This window comes from Vigna radiata, chromosome 5 (genome assembly GCF_000741045.1).
Source record: "Vigna radiata var. radiata cultivar VC1973A chromosome 5, Vradiata_ver6, whole genome shotgun sequence".
NCBI lineage: Eukaryota > Viridiplantae > Streptophyta > Magnoliopsida > Fabales > Fabaceae > Vigna > Vigna radiata.
In genome coordinates, this window is record NC_028355.1 from 31,123,761 (window position 1) to 31,145,995 (window position 22,235).

A 22,235-nucleotide genomic window follows, 5' to 3' on the forward strand; every position below is an offset into this window, starting at 1 on the left:
TTTTTTTAATTATTTGATCTAGTTGTGTGTTTTAAAATTTAAAATCTTCTAGAAAAAAAGTTCGTTAATAATCGACAAAAGATCATTTTAAACTATTTTAAAAGCTTAAAGAAATAAGCTTGTTTTTTTAAAAAAATTAAGAAATCAAATTGGTCGTTGAAAACATTATGATTATAATTTATTCTAAGCTATTATGAAATCAGCATACCAAACAGAATATATAGTATACTTATAAAAATATTTTATAAAACATAATAAATTGATTACTGCATTATACAAAATTTATTTAGGATTTAATGATTTAATTAATTTTTAGTTAGAATGCTGACTTTTGAGACCCACACCTTAATTACGATAATTAAATATAACATATAATAATATTTCATACCAAATTTAGAAATAAAAAGTCAATTTAATTTAAACAGGTTTTCCTTTAAAACAAAATCTACTCTTTTTTATATATGTATGACAATATTTGGAAGATTTTCCTCTTTTTTTTTCACTTTTAAACACATCTTATTTAATTACGAGTTCATGAGATGTAAAGTTTTAGATCAGAGAAATTACCTTATATATTGTAGAGGTAAACTCAGTTGCACATAAGATTTAAAAAAATATATATATTTTTTGACATGTATAAATTTTTTATATTTATTTATTATTAATTCTTTTTATTTTTATTATTATTATTATTATATATATATATATATATATATATATATATATATATATAGGGGTTTGTTAACACGCGTACGCCTGTTTTTTAGTTGGTACGTTTTAACAATGTGTAGCGGATTATAGTAGATAAAAATACCCTCGTTTATCATGGATTCTAAGTTTTAAGGTCAAGGATATTTAAATAATTTTCATTATCAAAACTAAAAAAAAAAAAGAAACTCCCCAAACCCTTACTCACCTCCCTCATTCCTCTCAACCCTTTCTCTTTCATCTCTCTCACTCCAACATTTTCTCTGTCATCTCTCTTAGTCCAACATTTTCTCTGTCATCCCTACTATTGTCCAATTGAAAAAAAAAAATCAAAAACCCTTTGTCATCAGAGATATTTTCTCTCTCATCTCAACATTTTCTCTGTCATCACTCCAACATTTTTTTTTTCATCTCAACTCAATTGAAGATGGTGGTGGTAATTTGAATCAGAGATATTTTTTTAAAAATTGAAAAAGTTTACTCTTTTATAATCATTTTATATTTATTAATGTGTGTAAAATGAATATAAACTTTGTCATTTTACGTTACTCTTTCCAAATCTCAAAGGTAAAAAATGATTTTATTGTTCTTTTTCTTGCACAGTGGTTAAAGTTTAATCTAAACACATGTAGAAGTTGATTCAGTGATAAAAAAGGGACATAAGGAAATTAAAGAAATATGTATAGAAGAGCTCCCTAAGAGTACAATTCTTTTAATTCTAGGTTGTAATCTTACATCATGTAATCATGTATTCCATACCAATAGAGAAAGGAAAAAGAAACACTTTGTGTAAAGGGAAAATGACAAGGATTAGACAAGGGTTTTTGATTTTTTTTTTTCAATTGGGACAATAGGGATGACAGAGAGAAAATGTTGGAGTGAGAGAGATGAAAGAGAAAGGGTTGAGAAGAATGACGGAGGAGAGTAAGGGTTTGGGGGTTTCTTTTTTTTTTTAGTTTTGAGAATGAAAATTATTTAAATATCCTTGACAAAACTTAGAATACATAATAAATGAGGGTATTTTTGTCTTCTATAATCCGGTACACATTGTTAAAACGTATCAACTGAAAAACAAGCGTACGCGTGTTAACAAACCCCATATATATATATATATTATGTTAAACTTAATCTAGTCGTATTAATCTCATTTTCTAAAAACTCTTATTTAAGATCTTGTTTACTTAAGTGGATTTGAAGGAGAGTAGTTGAAAGGATTTAATGATAAATTATTTTTGTTGTTTATTTAAAGATTTGGAGGTAAGTGAGAATGAATTTATAAATAATTTTTTTTTATCTTTCATATAAATTAAATCTTATATTAATTCTCACAAATTTTACATCCAAATCTACCATCACTTGTTTTCAAATCTATTCAATAAATAACAAAAAAAATTATCTTTAAATCCTCGCAATTATTCTTCTCCAAATCTACTCAAGTGAACAAAACCTAAATGATACTGAATCTTCTTTGTTTTATAGTCTTTTAGGATAATTTTTTTATTGGTTGATGTAATATTTCTGTGTGTTCTTTTGGTAAGGGTAGAACAGCTTTCAAACGTAACTAAAGTAGATTATAATTATTTCAAGCTTATTGAAAAGAAGAGTTGGTAGTGCTATTTGATGCAGCATGTTACTGTCACATTTCCAACTTTCTCTTACTGTTAGGGAAGAAAATAATTATAAATGGTTGCACTCTGTATTCCCATTATCAGTTTTGAAGAAAAGAAATTGATTTTGTATTGATATAGCACAATGATTATTGTGTTCACCTTTCATTATTGGATTATGCTAAGCAACCCTGTTGTTTTTCTTTTGTTTTTTAATTAATTATATGTTTTATTAGCATTAATATAAATGAAGAAATTAACAGCAAACAGTAAGATGTTTTAATGTCAAACCTATAAAATAATTTAAGAATAATAATTGTTTTAAAGATGAAATTAAGTTATTTTATTCATAAAAATTTAATTGTAAAAGGATAAAAGGATAAGTGACATTATGTTATTTTATTTATAAAAAGTTTGATTATAAGAATATTTTATTTAAATCGAATTTGATTTTATAAAAATCATTATCTTTTTAAAAACCTATCATAATCTAAAAAAAGAGTAATTAACTTCATTTTTTTAGTTCTATTTTTTAATTAGTTTAATATTTTGCAACATACGAGGTTCTAGATTTATGTATGTGTGTCAAAATAATTCAGTGAATTTTTATTTAGTGGTGATCACTATTATATGTTTAAATCTATGTATCACGTAGTTACAACAATTTATATAAGATTAAAATTAGTGAAACATTTCTTCTAATTTAGAATGTTATACATGAATATCAACTAGACACAAACAAATCAAATTAAGGGAAAATGTGAGTTGTATATATAACTAATATTTGACATTATATGTTTGTGAAATTTTTTTCTGGATGTGTCATTTAACTTTTTTTTTTATATTTTTATTTAATGTAAAAATTTCAATTCATATTTAAATGACATTTTCTCTTGATGATGTCTAAAGGACATTTTGATTCTTTGACCATTTGAGAGTATTAAAATTCTATAGTGCGAGTTAGCAATAAAACACAAAAGTCCAACGCAATAGAGTTTTTCAGTTCTGCCACGTCTTGCACAGAAAAAGTGTAGCTATAATCCACAAAATTTGGACACGCGTCATTAATGGTTACGTATATGCCTGAAAAATAAATGTACAAAATATAAACCACCCACACTATCATTTAAATCTATGAATATAATTATATATAGTAAAGATCCAATTAATTAAGTTAATTAGTATTTTAGTATATACTTTTTTTTTTTGAAATAAATGGTACAATTCAAAGTTATCAAAAAGAAGTTAGTTTGCTTTAATAAAATATATTTTATATTAAACTATTTAAGATTAAAGGAATATTATTATTGTCTTTCCGAGTTAACAAATTAGAGAAGAAAAAATATTTGTATATCACATGGTCGTAGTTATGTGATAGACTGTACATTACATTACAAACCGAACTATTAAATTATCATGAAATCGTTATTGATATTAATGAATTTAGAATAAAGTGTGATTATCATTAATTAGACCGTAATTAGGTTGTTATTAATCCAAAAGTCATTCCGAAAATTATAAATACAGGATTCAAATAAGGAGGTAAATGATTGCGTTCAATATATGCTATAATTATATAATAATCACTGACTTTGACATTTGAGTACCTTTTACGGATAATCTTTCAGTTTGGGTAAACGAGTATCGAAGACGAATGGTGATAAAGACTAAGAGTTGGACGTTAAAACATACATCACACAATAAAACAGATAACTTCAACCCCATAATAAAAACATTTTGGTGCCTACCGTGGAACTTAAGAAAATAAAAATACAACCCAATGGTGACCACTAAAAATATGAACATAGTAGCATTAGGAGAGTCAGGCGAACAACAAAATCCCATTGAGTTAATCAAAGAGATGCAATGTCATATACAAGAGATGTAGAGGAGGCACGAAGCGGAGTTAGCGATGTTGAGGGCCAAGAACGCGGTCTCATTCCAAGAACAAACAACACAACATTCGGTGAGGGGCAGTCCTGGTCCATCAAACATAAACAAGCAGATGAAGGAACCAACCAAGACGGTCCAAGAACAGAGCACGAGAGCAAGTAAAGGAACTCCCATGATACAGATGGTTCACACAACTCATCTTATACCGTTCACCCCAACCATCATAGAGGCACCCATGCTTGAGCGGTGGGCGCCCCGAAGTTTGAGAATTGGATGGGTCAACTGGCCCAGACAAGCATTTGAGAATGTTCATCAATATGATAGCCTTCTACACAACGAGTGACCCCGTGTGGCATAGGGCCTTCTCCTTATCTCTAAAGGGGGAGGCATTAGCATGGTTTCACATTCTATCACCCAAATTAATTGATTATCCACCATCTGTATCCTGTTTGATTAGCAATATGCGGCCAACAGGGTCCAAAACCTGACCCCCTAGCCTTGGTGAGCATCAAGCAGGAGAAGGACGAGTCCTTGAGAGCTTTCATGGATTGTTACAATAAAATTGTGTGGCAGATCAAAGATATGAGCCAGAAATTTTTCCTGCACGATATCTCAATGACCTTGAGAGCTAGACCGTTCACAGATAACCTTTGCATGAGGCCACCAAAGACGGTGGATGAGTTGTAAGAGCGAGCGACAAAGTTCATATAGGTGGAGGACATGCGGGAATTCCATAAAAAGAAACAATAGGGTCGCGACAACGAATGGCAAGAAGAAAGAGGGTAAGAAGCCAATTGGTGGAGGTGACAAGGAGAACAACTCCCGACCAAAACTTTCTAGAAGATGAACCTTTTAGAAGATCTGATCATGCCATATAAAGAACAGATAATGGGTTTCGCCGATGAACGGGTGAATACACATAGCTTTGTGGATCTGAGGACCAAATTGGGGATCAAACGCAATGTGAAAGAGTTAAGGGTGAGGTACCTGCTGGTGGAGGCAAACACCTTATATAACGGTCCATGCGAACTAGAAGATTGCTCAAGAGTGTACCTAGTGGGATTAAAAGTTGAACCTTGTGTTTGACCTAGGAAGACCAGGAGATCAACAGTGGTGATGGCCAACCTAGATCCAATGATGAACATAGAAGACCGAATGGAGCCGCAAGGCAACCTTAAACCCTTGGGCCTAGGAAAGAAGGAAAGTCAAGTCACAAATGTTAATAGTTCCTTATGCCGAGATCACGAAAGAGCTTTAGAGAAAACATTAAAGGCCACCAACGACCTGTTCGCCTTGACCATAGTAGACATGTCGAGCATTAACACAAGCGTGATGTTCCATAAGCTTGCCTTGTTTAAGGACGCATGCCCGATGGTGCAGAAGAATAGAAAGTTGAGAGAGAAGAAAAGAAAGGTCATGAAGACTTAAGTAAAGAAACTTACCAGGAGGTTACGTAGTCTTCCACCATTATATTGACAAGTGTATGAACATGTATGTAAATGATATGATGGTGAGAAGTCGAATAATGAGAAGTTGATTGATCGAGGAACATGTCAAAGACTTCAAGAAAGTCTTCAGTCAAATTCGACGCTAGGAAATATGTCATTTAACTTTTTTCAATATTTTTATTTAATATTAAATTTCAATTCATATTTAAATGTCATTATATTTCTAAAGTATATTTTGATTTTGGATGAGTTGAGAACATTAAAATTAATGGATAATGATACTTAGATAACAATTTTTTGACAATATTTGAATATCATCTACGTGTCATTCTGTGATTGGTCCAAAATTACTCCACAATCAATAATAATAATCATAAACACCACTATGGACCAATCACAAAATGACACGTAAATGATATTCAAATGTTGTCAAAAAAATATTGTCTAAATATCGTTATCCAAAATTATACGTGTTTTTCACTTCTGGCACGACTCGCATAAGAAAAACCATAAAATTTGGACATTACGTATAGGCTATATATGCCTAAAAAATAAATGTTCAAAACATAAACAACCCCACACTATCATTTAAATCTATGAATATAATTATATAGAGTAGAGATCAAATTAATTAAGTTAATTAGTATTTTAGTATATACGCTTTTTAAAATAAATGGTACAATTCAAAGTTATCAAACAAAGTTGCGTTTCCTTTAATAATATATTTTATATTAAACTATTCAATATTAGGAATATTATTCTTCTTCTTCCTAATTAGCAATTTGATAAGGCAGAAATATTTATATTTCACTCTTCATTTAAAAATTTAAGATAACGAATTTTTACAATTTTTTATTTTAAATCTTAACACATAAATTTTCACCTTTATATAATATTCTATTTTTTTTTTATTTAAATATAAGACTTAAACTCATATTTAAAATTAATAATACTCATTGGTATATCAATAAATAGTTTGTACTCACAATATTTATTATTTGTAAGTAATAGTTAATAGATATTTTAATATCTATTATTCTCAAAAAATAAAATAAAATTTATATTTTATTAAATTTAATTTAATTAAAATTAAAATTAATTTATATTTTATTAGGTTAAATTTAATTAAAATTAAATTTTAATTTATATTTAATTTAATTTTTAATATATTTTACATTTTTTTAATTTTATTTAAATTTTATTTTAAAAGTTTATAAAATATCTTTTATATCTAATTATATTGCGAATTGTAAGAGTTATTAAGAGTTGTATAAATCTCTAAAAAAATATTATCTTGTCTTTTCTCCCATCATATCTGTATTTATAATAAATCAATGTTATTGATGAAGATTCACTAAAGTTTGTTGAGTTTATAAAATATACTTATACTGATTTTGATGTTTTAACAAAACTGTTGAATTTTTAAAATGCGATTTTGATGTTTACCGAAAGTCCAACAAAAATTTTAATTGTTTGCCTAATTTATTTAATTAATTATTTGATATTATGAATACATAACCTTGTTTATTATCATTTCATTATAATTTCAGATTTTCAAGATGTGTTTGGATATGTTTCTTAAACTTTTTCTATTGAAGTCATTCAGCCTTATATAACACATAATAATATATATTATTGTATGAAGTGGATTGGATTATATAATATTATAATTCTATAATATAAGTGTATATGATTATTAATATGTTTTTGGTAAATGTATTAACTCATTATAAGTAATACATGAATAAGTAAGAGTATCTCTTTTAAGGAAATTTGAATCATCTTATTTAATCAGTTTTGTTTATCAAAATCAATTTACTAATGATAGTATTTGATTTCAAATTTAGAAAATTGCATAAAATGAACAAACATAAAAATTTGAGATTGTAAAATTAAATGAGATATCGTTAGAATTGATGCTAGACTAACATTACATTAACCTCTTGAATTATATACCTTCTAAATTCAAGCATTCACTATCTTATTTAATTCTTTAAAACAAATTATAAAATCATCCATTAAATTATTAATTTTTTAATTAATTTAATAAATAACTTTACTTTAAAATAAATATAATATTAATATGGTTAATTTTCTTATGTTTATATTCTAAAAAAACGTTTAAATCAAAATATACTTCTGTATAATCATAAACAAATCAACAATATTTAGGAATATATATCAAAATTCTTAAATCCACTCAAATTTGATCACTTATATCAAAATATTCAGGTTCAGAATTTCGATAAAAACAAGATATTTAATGAAGAAAATGGATAATTAATATTGCTATTATTATATATTAAAGCTACATTATAAACAAGATAAAGAAAAGGTAATACGAAGATATTTTTTAGATACTTTAGGCAAATAAATTACTATTTAATAACTTACGAGCACATAACAAAATTAACTCAGGACCATCTTATACTTAGAAAATTAAGTATCATTTAAACCTATCATATATAGGGCTTCTTAATATTATAGATAGAAGAATGCACGGCAAAAAAAAAAAAATCTCTTCATAGATAAAATATATGATGATACTAAATTAATATTTTTAAGGCTTAAGTCTTTAATTGGTCTCCATGTTAAGAGAGAATTTTCAGTTTAGTACCCGCTTTTAACAGTGTATACATTGGGTCCCATGTTTTGTAATTTGTGTCAATTTAGTCTCTTTGAACCATCAATTTGACTTGAAAATTGCAAGTGGACAAGTCATTTTGAGTTGCAGCATGTTTATTAACTGTTTGAACGTGTTTGGACACCTTCCAATTGCTGTTACAAACTTGTTTGAAGTGTCATTAATTCACTAAATTGACACAAATTGTAAAACATGAGGATCCAATATATACATTTTTAGAAGTGGGTACTAAACTGAAAATTCTCTCCTAACATGGAGACCAATTAAAGATTTAAACCTATTTTTAACGGATACTTACTAGTAATAGATATAGTTATTTAGTTATTTGTTTGTTGATGAGACGGATTAGGCATCATGTATCTGATAAATGGATCACTGCTATCTAATTATTGGTATTTTTTCTTGAGTATTTTTTAATTTAAGTAACTAAAATAAAATTATTAGTAAAAGAAATACTAATCATGAAAAGATGGTTTAAAATTTAACTTCATATATTTTGTAATTATAATCGTATTTCATTTACATAATTATTTTTGAAAAGTTAAAAATATAATACATGTTAAGTTTGATGAAGCTTAAAAATAAGGTAATTTTGAAAGAAAAATACTATTTAAAGTATTTTTTATAAGTCCAAAAATTACTTATACATGGCTACAATTGAAAAAACACATTTCCTTTAAATTCTTTCATGTTGTGAAAGTTTTTATCAATTTGATAAACTATTTAAAAATATTATATATAAATAAACTTTTAATTTATTTTTAGTTTTAACATCTGAAATATAATAAATGTTTTTCTGTTTAAATAAAAAACATTTTTTTCTCAAAACAATCATTCACAGAAAAATAAAATAAATTATTATTTTTATAAAATAATATTAATATAACAAACATTTTCGTGTATATCAAAATTGAATAAAAATATATAGTTTTATAAAATTAAAAAAATTATAAATTAAGACAATTACATAATTTGATTACTAGTAAATATTAAGTTATATAATCAATTAGACAAAAATATTAATTTAATTATAAAATTTTCTAAATATTATTAAAAAAAACAATCTGTTAAAAAAAACTCTTAAATTGATATTTGATTCTATAAACTTCTTAAATAAAAGATTTTTTTTAATCCTATAAAATTCTTTAATCCCAAAACCTATATAAAGTTAGGACCAAATTCTATAAAATAGATTAATTTAACAAGTTTACATGGATATCTTTTTTAAATAAAATACCCTTCCTTACATTGTGACTCAAAGATGAATCCCCCAAAAGATCAATTATCTTTACATATGTTCTTTTTTATGTTTACGGAATTTGTTCAAATAAATTTGAGATATAATTAACTTATTCTGTCTCGAAATAAAGTTTAACAAATATATTATAGAGATGTAGTGATTATACCATATTTTTATAATATTGATTTTTTTCATTTATTTAAATGGCTTAAATTATCTTGTTTTCTACTTATATATTTATATATATACATATATATACCTACATACACATATATAAATAATATTAATAATATAAGAAAATATATATTTAATTTGCGGGATTATAACCTAAGAAAATTAAGATTTGATCAATATAATGCTTCTAATAAAATATATATTATTGAGTAATATAATTTATATAGTATAACGACGTTTAGTATTGGACCTTTAGCTAAATGAATTCAAAAGGTAAAGTAATAAACTCTTATGCGTTTGTTACGTTTCTAAACAAACTATAATAAATATTTATTTCTAAATTTCATAAATATTTTTACATTACAAAAAATGAATTTTAGATAAATTTTACGTTATGAGAAAGAAAAATTAAACATAATTTTTGAGTGAAAAAAAAAACTAAAAAATAATTAAAAATGCACTATTATTTTAATAATTATATATGGTCCAATTTCATCTAAAAAATACAAATCAATTTTGAATTATTATAAATGACTTAAGTATAATAATATTTTTGAAAAAATTAACACGAGTAATTCATAAAGTAGGAAAAGTTGATTCTAACAACTTCAATAACACATGCTTCTAGAATTCGAAATGATATTTTTAACCAGGATCGTTATATGTTAATAAAATTTTAATAATATAATTTGTATCACTATTTTATTAGTTTATATGAATTTATTTTTAAAAAATATTTAAAACAGATTAATCATAAATTATCAATTATGTATTGTAAAAAAATGTTAAAATAACTTTTTTCTTTTAACATTAGAAACATTTTGTTCATTGCAAAAAGTGAAAAAAAAAAAAAAGTTGTTTTGAATGCGTATGAAGTAAGAATGAAGCTAACATTAGGCTTGTGTGACCGACTTTATGGCATCATACCGTCTTTTGGTAAATAACGTATGATTCCTTAATTAGTATAAGTTAGCGTAAGAGAAAGAGGTATATAAATGGTGTGTCTTCACTTTATTATTACAGGATAATAATATATAATATTTTAACAACTTTCTTTTAACAACTTTTTGACAACAGGACAGATGTTATTATTTTATTGGTCTGTTTAAATTTATGTTTAAAAAAATATTTGAAACGGACCAATCATAAATATGTGTTGTCAAAAAATTGTCAAAAAAAAATTGTTAAATAGACTTTTTCCTATATTATATCACCAAATTCACATTCCATAAAAGTAAATAACATAAATAAATAATAATCATAATAATAGTTATATTTTTAAGGATTTTGATTGAAGGGATTGAGGAAACCATAGAACAGTTTTCATTGATTGAGACGTGTGAAAGTATCAAAATCAAACTTACATGGTTTTGATTTCTCCGAAAGTTAATTTATATTTTCTTCTATTATATTATTCTTAAAGAATATATAAATATTAGTTTTATAAAAATTTATTCAAAATAATTTTTTAATTGTAATCATATTTTACATATATAATTTCGTTATTTTAAAAAATTGAAAATAACACATGAACTAAGAATGAAAAATTGAGTAATTGAGTGTAAGAATATTTTTAAAAAAATTAACACGACTAATTTATAAACTAGGAAAAGTTTATTCTAATAACTTCAATAACACATTCCTCTGAAACTGGAAATGACATTTTTAACAACACGAACATTATTGGCAAAAAAAGAAAGTTAAATACAGTTTTGTAAGAAAGCGAAAAAAAGAAAGAAAAGAAAAAGTTGTTTTGAATGCATATAAGGAAGTAAGAATGAACCTAACATTCGGCTGTTGTGACCCACTTTTTGACATCACACTCTCGTTTGGTAAATAACGTATCATCCTTTAATTAGTATAAGTTAACACGTAAGACAAAGTGGTGTGTCTTCACTTTATTATATCACGAATTTAAGCTTACGGTGGAATTTATACACAGATCTAATATAGTTTTCACATCACTAATTAAATTTATCGACCGACAAATATAATCCTAACAAAATCTGAATTCAATCATATAACGAATAAATAGAATTCTATATTCAAAACTTTATAACAATGAATTAATGGTTTTCATCTTTATATGTTATTTTACTTTTTTAATTTTTATCTAAAAACTTATACCTATAATTCTAACTATTTCGGTTATAAGATCGAGTCACTTAAGCCATTCACAATTTCTTCAAAGTTTTGTTTAGTCACCGTCTTTTTCTCCAATCTTCTGTCCATCGTTCGCAGAGGTATCTGTCAAAGATCCTTCAATGTCAAAATTAATAATTGTCTATACGGTAATCTGAATACAATAATAAATGCACAGTAAATGAGAGTACCTACCTCTTATTTTGACTTGTATTTATAGTTTTCATTACCCAATCATCTATAATCAATGTTTTATCTTAATCGTAGCCTAAAATTTGCCTGCTGACTGTAACCTGTCGGTCTTGATGTTGTTCACTATCGTCTGGGGATAACCGTCCGACTCTCTTGATACATTAATCAATAATAATTGTATTTTTAAAGATTTTCACGGAAGAGATTAAGTAAACCATAGAGCAGTTTTATTGGCTGAGACGTGAACATGTATCAAAATCAAACTTATTGAATTTTGTACACTAATTTGGAAATATGAACAAACAGAAAATGGCTGTAGTCAGAGGTTTACTACCTACCACTCGCCAACTTTTGTCACTTTCGGACAGTCCAAATTAACAAAAAAACGAGGTTGACTATGAATATTCCGAAAGTTCAGATTTCTTTTGTTGAACATGAAAAGTGAATTGAAAACATTGGAATTAAATTAGAGAATGTGTGATGAAGATGGTTCTGAAAATGTGTGCTGTGGAAGAACCAACGTGGCCTGATAAACCCTGAAATTGATGAAAGGGTCTTATTGACTGTGTTATGCAAGTTGGTGGCAATAAATAGTGACAGAATATGCAACTGCATCTGTTTAATGATCATCGAGAAAGACTGGTTGGGATCAAAATCAATCTGCGATTCTTTTCGAAAACTTTAGGACCATAATAATAATAATACGACACTGGCCATAAATATTTAATGGTTATGGCTGTTTTCTTAAAGAAGACAAAAAAAATTATTTTTTATTAAAAATGTTTTTTTAATACGTTCTATTGTATTTTTTAATCTCACAATTAATATGGTTTTTCATGAAAAGAGATGATTAATAATTTTTAACAAGCTTCTGAATATTCATAACAAAAACAGAAATGGGGAACGGAATGAATAGAGTTGCTTGTTTTCCCTTGTTCTATTGTATTTTTTGTGTTTTAAAATTGATAAATTTTGATTAAAAGAATTAAATTCATTATATTTCTAAAATTAAGAAACTTAAAGAAGAGGAATTAATTATGATTTTTTACTGAAGTACAAAAAACAAATTTATCAGTTTAGGAAAATTAATTTCCATTACGTATCAAATAATGAAAAGTAGTTTGTGTCGTGTATCATTGCATCATTTATAATGTGAAAACCAGCTTGCAGGGATATTTCTTTTTGAAACTCAACAATCTCAGTTTACTCTTGTTTTAAATTCTAAACCTGATCATTTATAATATGTAACCCTTTTCTGGAAATGAAAGGAAATAAAACTCTAAGTTGGGTAATCCAAAAAGGTAGAGTGATATTAGGATAGAGTGCCCATTTTGTCAAAGTTTATAAACTTTCAGGCTCTGCACTCCATCAATTGGTGTAGTATGTTCCCGAAAACAAAAATCTAGAAATTCACATATTTAATGGGGTGCGAGAAGAAATTTATGGAGTGTAGAAAGAAACAGCCCAACGTGTAACTAAGCTTATATTGAGGGCCCAAATAAACTCGAATGTGAAAGGGCTGAATGTACCTTGCATTTTAGGAAGGAAAGTGGTACCTATGGAAGGCGAGGACGGCGTCTGCATCAGTATTCAGTATTCAGCTTTTCAAAAGATGAGATTAAAGAGGTTAAAGTAACTACAAACAAGGTAAAAACCTCAAATTCAATATCCTCTTATGTACACTGATTTCCATGTGTTATTAATAATATATACTTAGTAATTTGTACAGATAATCACTTTTCTAACAGTGTCTGCATTCCCTTCTGATCCTTGCTTTGTACTGATTCAACCAATTGACTTTATTAATGGAGAAATCTGAAGAAAATAAACCATGATTTGACTAATTCGATTGCATGAAAAAGATTGAATTGTAAATGTTTTGGTAAAGAGAAATTGGGTTAGATAACAGGGAATATATTTGAGCAGAGATAGGAAATGTAAAATACTGTATTGAAGGCGAAAATTTCAATATTGAAATAGTTACCAATTTACATCTCTTCCATTCTATTTCCCAGACAAGAACAAGAAAGCTTTGATTGAAAGGATAATTTCTACTACTGTATTAAGAAAATTCTGCATGTATTCACACAAAGTTGTTCAAAATACAATGCACATACAGTAAGCACAAGACTTGACACCAGTTGAGACATTGAAGTGGAAGCCACAAAGGTTGGTCTCTGGTGGGAACAAAATAGGTGGAGAAGTTGAGAAGATGCATCCATCCTAACTATATTTCTCCTTGTATCTGAGAAAAAAGAACCTAAACAGGCCCCTCAAAATTGGGTTAGATTGCTATTGATTAACAAAAAAGTTGGAAAGCAAAATTCTTTCGAGTTCGATTTGAGAATGACTAGTCAGAAAAATTCCTGTCCATTTTAAGCTTGCTCTTCACATCTTGTATCTCCTTCATTTGTCGCTGCAAGGCAAAGAAAATATGTGAAACCAGCCACAGGAATAGGCATATAAGATAGTATGCGATGCATTGGCGATATATTGCAAGAAATAATTCTTCACAATGCTCCACCTGATATAGTGCATTCCAACATGCATTAAACTTCGCATAATGCAGTAACCATTCTATAGACATCGGGTACTCTATTGTATTGGGCTGAGAGCAATGGGAGGTTGATACTGCATTTCTCTGTAAAGGCAGGAAACACGCAATTTAAAACTTCTTTTCTTATATGGGTAAATGAATGAATTAGGTGAGTAAGGTTACCATCTCCTGGTTTTGCCTTTGAGGCGCAGTTCTGTCAATGACCAAATGGCCAGTGAATTTTTTCTTCTTGTCAGGCTCACGGAGAATTCCCTTCATGGCACTGACAATCCTGTAGAAAATCTATGAACAGTACATACTATGCAGTATAAAATGACTTAGAAGATCGATTTTGGAAACAAGGTGGTTTTTGCTTAAGAGCAAGACAATAAATGCATTATTGTAATTTTAGCAAGATATGGGTAATATGAACCTAAGTAAAATTGGTCAAAGATCCATTTTTCTGAGTTTAAATATCTGGAATCAATTACACAAAAATGATAGAGAAAATAAAGATAGTTAGTATGGAAAGAGGCATCAAGAGTTGTTTGAAATTCCATAGTAACAGACTCTAATGCAATTTTTACCATCCAACTATTCTATATGGTAGTGAATGTTGGACTTGTTAACATGGGAGAAATTTGAGAGGAGTACTTATGAAAGTGCTAAGAGAAATGTGTGGTTTGGAAGTAGTTATTGATCTCATGGTAAATAATATTCTTGAAACTCTGATTTTTAAAGCAAACCAAATGGCATTTTGTGATTCATAGAGTCGTCCTCACGTAGTGAGATAAGGGCTTTGTTGTTATTATTGTGTGTCTGTATGTGTTTGTATGCGTAGATAGATAGATATAGATAAATAATGGAAAGTTTAAAAAGTTATAAAAGATCAAAGCCATCTAATAAGATATGCACTTCCTTCCATTGCAATAACAGATGGTACATGTAGGGTTTTCCATTATTTAATACTTACCACAAGATCAATTATAAAATGTTGAGGTTAAACCTTTGGTTCAAAATCCCTGCTTTTGTTTTTTATTTCTTAGTGAAGAAATATAAACTTAGCCGTTATTCTGTGGTGACTTTCATATCTGGAGATTTACCATTAGGATATAAACGAAGTAGAACCTATTAGGTGGTGTGCAACTATCAACATAACTGCCTGTGACCTGGAAATAATGATTATTGCATAAATTGGATATTAAATCCATTCAGCTGCAAGCCTAAGGATCTAGGATGACATATAAATATCGATTTGTGTATCTTTACCATCAATAATTTGAATAAACATTCAAGTACATGCAGGAAGCATATGCAGCACCTTCCGGGATTGCTCAACAATAATGCAGCTAGTGGGCAGAGTTTCCTATTTGCCAAATATTCAACCTCATAATATAATTTTTTATGAGGTTGAAGATGTTAGCTTACCTAGATGCCCCAAAGTTCTTAAACAGGAAAAATTATCACTGAAACGATACATGAATCTTAGGAGAGTAATTCAGCATCAAAAATAAAAATAAGAGATGCGATACCTCCCTTCTCCAAGACTAAGGAATCTTCTGTTTAACTCGGATATTGCTGATTCAGCTTCACATTTTGTTTTAAAAATAACAAATGCTCTACCTGTCAATAGATGAGAGATCACAATAAATGGAGGATCTAAAAAGTCACAACATTTACTATGCCCCCACTGAATTTATAGGTTTCATGATACGAATAAAAGAGCCACAAAAATTTTAAAATGGGACTGTTTGGCGATTTTAAAGGTATATTTGTAAATACCATAGTATGTACTGGAACTCGGGATCCATTCTATCATCCTTGCCTGAACCTTTGCTTTGAGAGCACACCAAACAAGATCCTGAACAAGAATTGAGGAAAAAGAAATTAAAAAACTAGACCACTAGACACAGGCCAGATTAATTTATAATCTAAACCTAAAGTTCCTCTTACGAAGAAAAATAGTTCATCGGACAACCGATTGTCTTAACACGTCGATTTAACTTTCAATTACTTGATAATTGTCTAGTCATGCATAGCACATCCACACACAACATATAGGCCATTTTAAATAGGACAATAATCGGAGAACCTGATGGCAAAGGTGTAAGGAAATTGATCTAAGTTTCTTCATTTAAATTTTTATATTAGTACATATATTATTTCAGTTTCAACTAATAGAAGAATTTCCCTCTTCATTTGTCATATTGCATACAAATCCACAACTGTTCCTGTGTCTACTGATGTTGAAATTTCCATACAGCCGGATTACAATCTTATAGGCTTGTAATCTTTAAAAGTTCAATGCGCAAATAAAGTAGGCAAGTAAAAATATAAAAAAGCTCTCTTCAGCTGAAAGTAAAAAACAACTTAAGAATTTGAAAAATTGGATCCAGTATACCTCTACTTCATATGATGTGTAGGATGGATCCAGATTATTCAGTAAAACCAAGGTATCCAATTCTTGAGCTCTCCGCAGTCTATCATCCCAAGGCTACAAATGCAATTAACAACAAATCAAGCATACCTATAGTATATCTGTACTATATGTATGGTTCGACACAGGTAAGAACCGGAATCTTTACAATGATTAATAAGCAGGAACTTCACTTCATTCATTTTGTTCCATTATAAAATAAACTTCTTTTGTAACAGTTCAAAAACAAAATTTTTTGATTTGATTAAAGTAATAATACTAACATATACTTAGAAAGTGCAATGACACTAAGTAATTAACAGACTTATCCAAGAATTTCTTAATTTCAGAAACTAAAGCGACACCACCTACCACGTTTAGGGGGGCGCAGTGGCTGTTACTCCCAAGAAAAGCAACATTATTTCAAACCAACCTAGGCAATTGTCAGTGTACTAAACTAGCAAAAACTCATTTAAAAGTGGCCACATGCAATTGTTATAGAGTGACTAACAAATGCTTTATTCAGTTAAGTGAATGATATGGCACACAAATAGTTTGGTAAGCTTTGAACCAACATCGCAAGTAGACTAACCACTCAAAGTTGAAAGGATCTCATTGAGATTGTATTGAAAAAATTAATGACTTGATAGGAAAATGACCTAAATGTGGAGAATCAAGAAAAACTATATACGGAAGGGGCGACCACAATAACTATAGTAGCATTTCAATTACAAACAAATTTCTCTAAGCTAATATAGCTGGAATTGTTAATCATCAAACTGCCTGATTATTTCAAGTGAAAAAAAAAAAGATTCTTTAGCACAGAGCAAATGTTCAGAAACTAATTAGAATTTGGCAGATAATTTAAGTCATAGGCATATCTTAATATCATTGATGTTATGTCCAAGCGTGTAGAAAGTCATTCTGGAAATATACTTGCCAATGGAAAGTGAGCTGTTTTCACATCAGAATAGTAGAGATAAATGTAAGTAAAGACAAGCATATTCCGGCCACTATAACTTCAGTAAACAAAGCAAACCAGTTAGATCCCAAAGTATACGGCGTAGAAGTTGTGAAAAAGGTAAATAAACTACAGCATACAAACACTTTATATGCTCTTTTACACTATGTTTCTATTATCTAAATCTATGAAGCACCAGTTCCTCTTCTGTTTGAAGTGTTGCACTCTCCAAAAACTTGTCTCACGTGTCAAAACGCTTCTCATTAAGTGTCCAATTAAAAAAAAATTGATCTGGTTTCAACACTTAGAGATACAAATTCATTAACACTTCAGTCGACTTCCGTTGATTTAAAAAAAAAAAAAAAAAAAAAAACCTTCAGTCAACACTTCCAAATACACAGACTTTTAAAAAATAAGCTTAAAATACAACAAAATATTAAAAACTAATCTCTTTGACATCTTTTTGTGTGACTCATTAGCATATGTAATGCCTCTTAATATACTTTTGTCAGAGTTATAATCGTAAAAAAGGTGAATTTTCATAGGGAGCATATTTAGTCAAAGTGCTTTCTTTTATTTGAGACTGAAAGGAATACATATTAATCGTCATTAATGAACAAGATTAAAACAACTATTTCATGTGAGTTTTTTAAAAATTATACCACTTAAATCTTGACCATTCATGTAAGTTTGTAAAGTCTAGATTTACCTTTTTTTTACTCATAAAAATGTCCCTCTCACTAGATATGTTGCATTGTCTCAGTGTCCTATATTTCAGACATTAGCAATGTTAAACGGTTCATTACATGAATGTACTTCCTAGAAACAAACACGGAAGAACATATTTTGTACATTAACCCAAAGCTTGAAAATGATAAAAGCTTAAAGCACAAGTTTATAATCAATATCAAGAAATAAGAACTCACCATTTTCTTAAACCACTTTCGTTTGTCCTGCAACAATGAAATCAGAACTATGACTAGAATCATATTTGAAGCCACAATAAAGATCACATATATGATATGTTCTCCCAAGGTTCTCAATCTTTTTATCTTGCTTAAGAAGTCTGGATCTCAAGTTAAATAATTTATATCTAGAAAAGGTAACAATATTGTACATTTTAAGGACTCTTATCATTGTAGTCAATGAATAAAAGGGAAAACAAGCTTCACATCGTAAATATATCATTGTATGAACCTTTTGTATATCTGAAATATTTGTAAAGTTAATTTTCACAAGACACCAAAAAAAGTAAATAAGTTGTAACTGAATTGATGGTTCACTTCATCTAATTTATCACTTGTCGAACTTAAAATGAGTGATGAGTGACACCTGACATGGAATATTTTATGGACTTACTGCATCTGGCCTTTCAGTTACATCAATAACTCTTTTGTCTGCGTTGAGTTTTTCATCCTGTTTGATTTCTACCTTCTTCTCATTAATTTCTTCTTCCTTAGGGATTTTGCTACTTTGACAAATGTTTGGCTTCTCTTCTGTAATCTTCCTCTTTTTATATGGATAGGAAACTGATGATTGTTTTGGAAAAGTATTCTCAGAAGTTCTCCCTTCAGCTTTATCGTTAACTTGACAATGTGAGATAGGACAGGTCCTAGTCACAATTTTAGGTCTAATATCTGTCCCAAAATTTAGATGATTACTGGTTCGATCAACCCTTCTCTTGTTAAAGAACTGCTCCACTGCAGAACAGTAATACAGTGGGCTAAGGTGAGTGTTAAAGCTAATTTGAGTTGCTAAAAGGTTGTTGTATTATGAAAGATCAGTAATTGCTCCAGATCAACAGGCCAAATAGTTCAATATGTGACGTGAACACTATAATTTTAACTAAGATAGCAGGTAACAAAATATAAGACAAGATAATGACCTCTAACTCCATCAATCTCATTAGTAAATTTATCAATGATTACACGTTGTCCAACATCAAACGTGCAACTGAAAAAGTAGTCTGCCTTGTTTAACTCGGTTTCTGATGGCTTGGGATTTCTCTTGTCCTTTGAAGTGCAAACAACATTGCACTTTCCAATAATTGATTCCTGAAAAACAAAATTTTAAATGAAGGAAAATGAATCAACAAACTTCTTTATTACGACAAAGACTCAATTTCAACTATATCAAACGTTATCTACGGCCAAAGTACCGCATAAACGAAAAAGATATATTAGCTCTTCCTAAAATTATATAACAGTGCAATAAAGCAAACCAAACTAATAACCATTTCAAAACTTCAAAAAGGAAGTTTAGCCTTAGCATGGCTGTGGACCAATGCACATGCTTTCAATCTTTTTCTTCCCCTTTCAAGAACCTTTTAAAATTAACATTATTTTTGTTGAGACTTGATACATTCTTTGTGAGCATATAGTATGTCTCTTGAAAGAATTGATGTTCAGTACTCCATTTCCCCACATCATAAACAAGCTTTTACTTTATAAGCCTCTGTATAAATTATAACCAACCAAATCATGGTACAGAATGCTCATTTCAGCCATTGACAAAAGATTGGTTAAGAACCATTTTCAACCAACCAAAATAAACTAATACATATTAACTTCAAACAAATAAGTCCCTGATTATCACCTTAAACGTCACATTTAACTAAAATAACTTCCCAGAATAAACATTCACGCCAACTCAATCTTAAACCATAACCAACTAAGCAATGAACAAGATCAATATGCGGCAGATAGAATCAGGAGTTCAAGCAACTAATTAATTAAATTACCAGGTAGTTGATATTGGAAAGACCTTTATCCTCACCAGATGCCAAAAACAACTCATTCCAACAGGGTTGATAATTTTCCAAAAAGTTACGAATTTCTATGGGTCGGAAAAACCAAACAACTTTGATCATCTTTTCACGAGTTGGTCTCTCGTATATCTTGATAAGCTTGCCAATGCTAGTTTCAACATGGTCTGTAGAGAACAAGTAAACACAGTCATATAGAAAATACTCGACACCCTCGTAAACGAAGGACTCATAGTAATGAGTGTCCTTGTTCTTCACACCAACTCCCCTCTTCTTGCCCCACTTAAAATCTATCACTTCTCCAACATTTTCCGATGATGATAATGGGCGTGACATCTTCTACTCACAAATGCAAAAACCTGAGACATAATAAATAAATCAGACACTATTTAAAGCAATAAATCATAAGAAAAACAGCGTAGGGTGAATATGAAAGATGAACAGTTAACTAAAGGGTAAGCGACAACATAGTGAAAAGAGAAACTAAAGAAAGCGAGAGTGTTTTCGTTGGTTCACTAACTCACTCACCAAAGGAGTGGTGAAATTTTTCTGTAATAGAAAGAAAGCTTAAGTTGAGTGTGTCACCTTTGATTGGCGCTAAGTGCTTCTTCCATTTGAAGCAAACATGCACAACATAATAAGCGTTTGATTGTTGAGAGGTTGTTAGAAGCAGAAAATGGAAATGGGGTTTGCATGTTTGGTTGATGAGTGAGTGTGAGAGTGGAGGAAGGAGGGAATGAAAAATGAAAACGACGTCGCTTCTCATTGTCCGTACAGGGCTTGAGTTGACAAGTCGTGTAGGCATGGTGGTCGTGAGGTGTGGGCAATAACTGCATTTCGAATCTCCTTTCCAAGATTTTCTCGTTTCAATCCGCAATTTTTTCTGTTACCATAAAAAAATATAAATATATATTGGATAAGAGTATGGTTTTTATTTTAGATAGATGGAATCAAGCTTTTGAAATTATTTTTAAACAATATTTAAAATGATTAAATTCCCAATTTAAATTGAAGCTACTTACTTTATAATCCGAATATCTAATTTTGCATTCTGTATTGCATTGTTATTAGTTTGCATTATTAATGACAATATATTATTATTTCTTTAACAGTTTTTCTTTGAATTAGGTTTCACTTCTTTTACAAAATGTTCATTTTCTGGTCATTCAAATTTTATCTTTCTAGCATCTTTACCTCTTAAACTTTAATATAAATAAAAATAATATCAGGTTGAAAAACTTGTATTAAAAATTAAATTACCAACAATTAATCATTGTTTATGACTTAAAATATGAGCATAGAGTATTTTCAACTTTTATATAAAACTGTTTTGTACAGGATATGTGTGCTTATGGATTACGAGCTAACGGTATAGAATATTTAAGAATGTATATGAAATATATAGTTCATAAACATGTCAATTTTTTTATACCTTCATTTCCTAGTAAAATAATTTGTTAAGAAAAGGACAGATTTTTCAAATTTTATGATGTCTAAAAATGTATTATGC

The 22,235-nt window shown here is 28.8% G+C and overlaps 1 protein-coding gene and 1 long non-coding RNA gene across 4 annotated transcripts; one reads left to right on the top strand and one right to left on the bottom strand.

The window, feature by feature from the left end:
* The first annotated feature begins 13,489 nt into the window (after window positions 1-13,489).
* On the top strand, window positions 13,490-14,388 carry LOC111241706. Its single transcript, XR_002668022.1, has 2 exons — window positions 13,490-13,695; window positions 14,064-14,388. It is a non-coding gene; the product is annotated as an uncharacterized LOC111241706 (long non-coding RNA).
* LOC106759980 (protein ANTI-SILENCING 1) lies at window positions 14,353-21,592 on the bottom strand. Of its 3 annotated transcripts, XM_014643400.2 has the most exons (11): window positions 21,311-21,592; window positions 20,702-21,084; window positions 19,847-20,015; window positions 19,321-19,661; window positions 18,888-18,914; window positions 16,986-17,078; window positions 16,367-16,445; window positions 16,117-16,207; window positions 14,768-14,876; window positions 14,573-14,689; window positions 14,353-14,464 (listed from the first exon to the last, which is right to left on the bottom strand). In XM_014643400.2, the coding sequence occupies exons 2-11, from the start codon at window positions 21,059-21,061 to the stop codon at window positions 14,399-14,401; spliced, it is 1,452 nt and encodes a 483-aa protein (XP_014498886.1). In that variant the 5' UTR covers window positions 21,062-21,084; window positions 21,311-21,592; the 3' UTR covers window positions 14,353-14,398. The 3 variants fall into 3 exon arrangements, with proteins under 3 accessions (XP_014498886.1, XP_014498884.1, XP_014498885.1); XM_014643398.2 differs by having other exon boundaries at window positions 14,374-14,689; XM_014643399.2 differs by having other exon boundaries at window positions 14,374-14,689; window positions 21,254-21,315.
* Between the last annotated feature and the right edge of the window lie 643 nt (window positions 21,593-22,235).

Excerpts from the sequence above, each read along its gene's own strand:
- LOC106759980 (XM_014643398.2), bottom strand. The coding sequence starts at position 21,061 with ATGTCACGCCCATTATCATCATCGGAAAATGTTGGAGAAGTGATAGAT. Across the intron at positions 16,446-16,985 it reads ACACATCATATGAAGTAGAG|GATCTTGTTTGGTGTGCTCT; the intron begins GTATACTGGATC and ends ATTCTTGTTCAG. Across the intron at positions 14,877-16,116 it reads CTTAGTCTTGGAGAAGGGAG|GATTGTCAGTGCCATGAAGG; the intron begins GTATCGCATCTC and ends GATTTTCTACAG.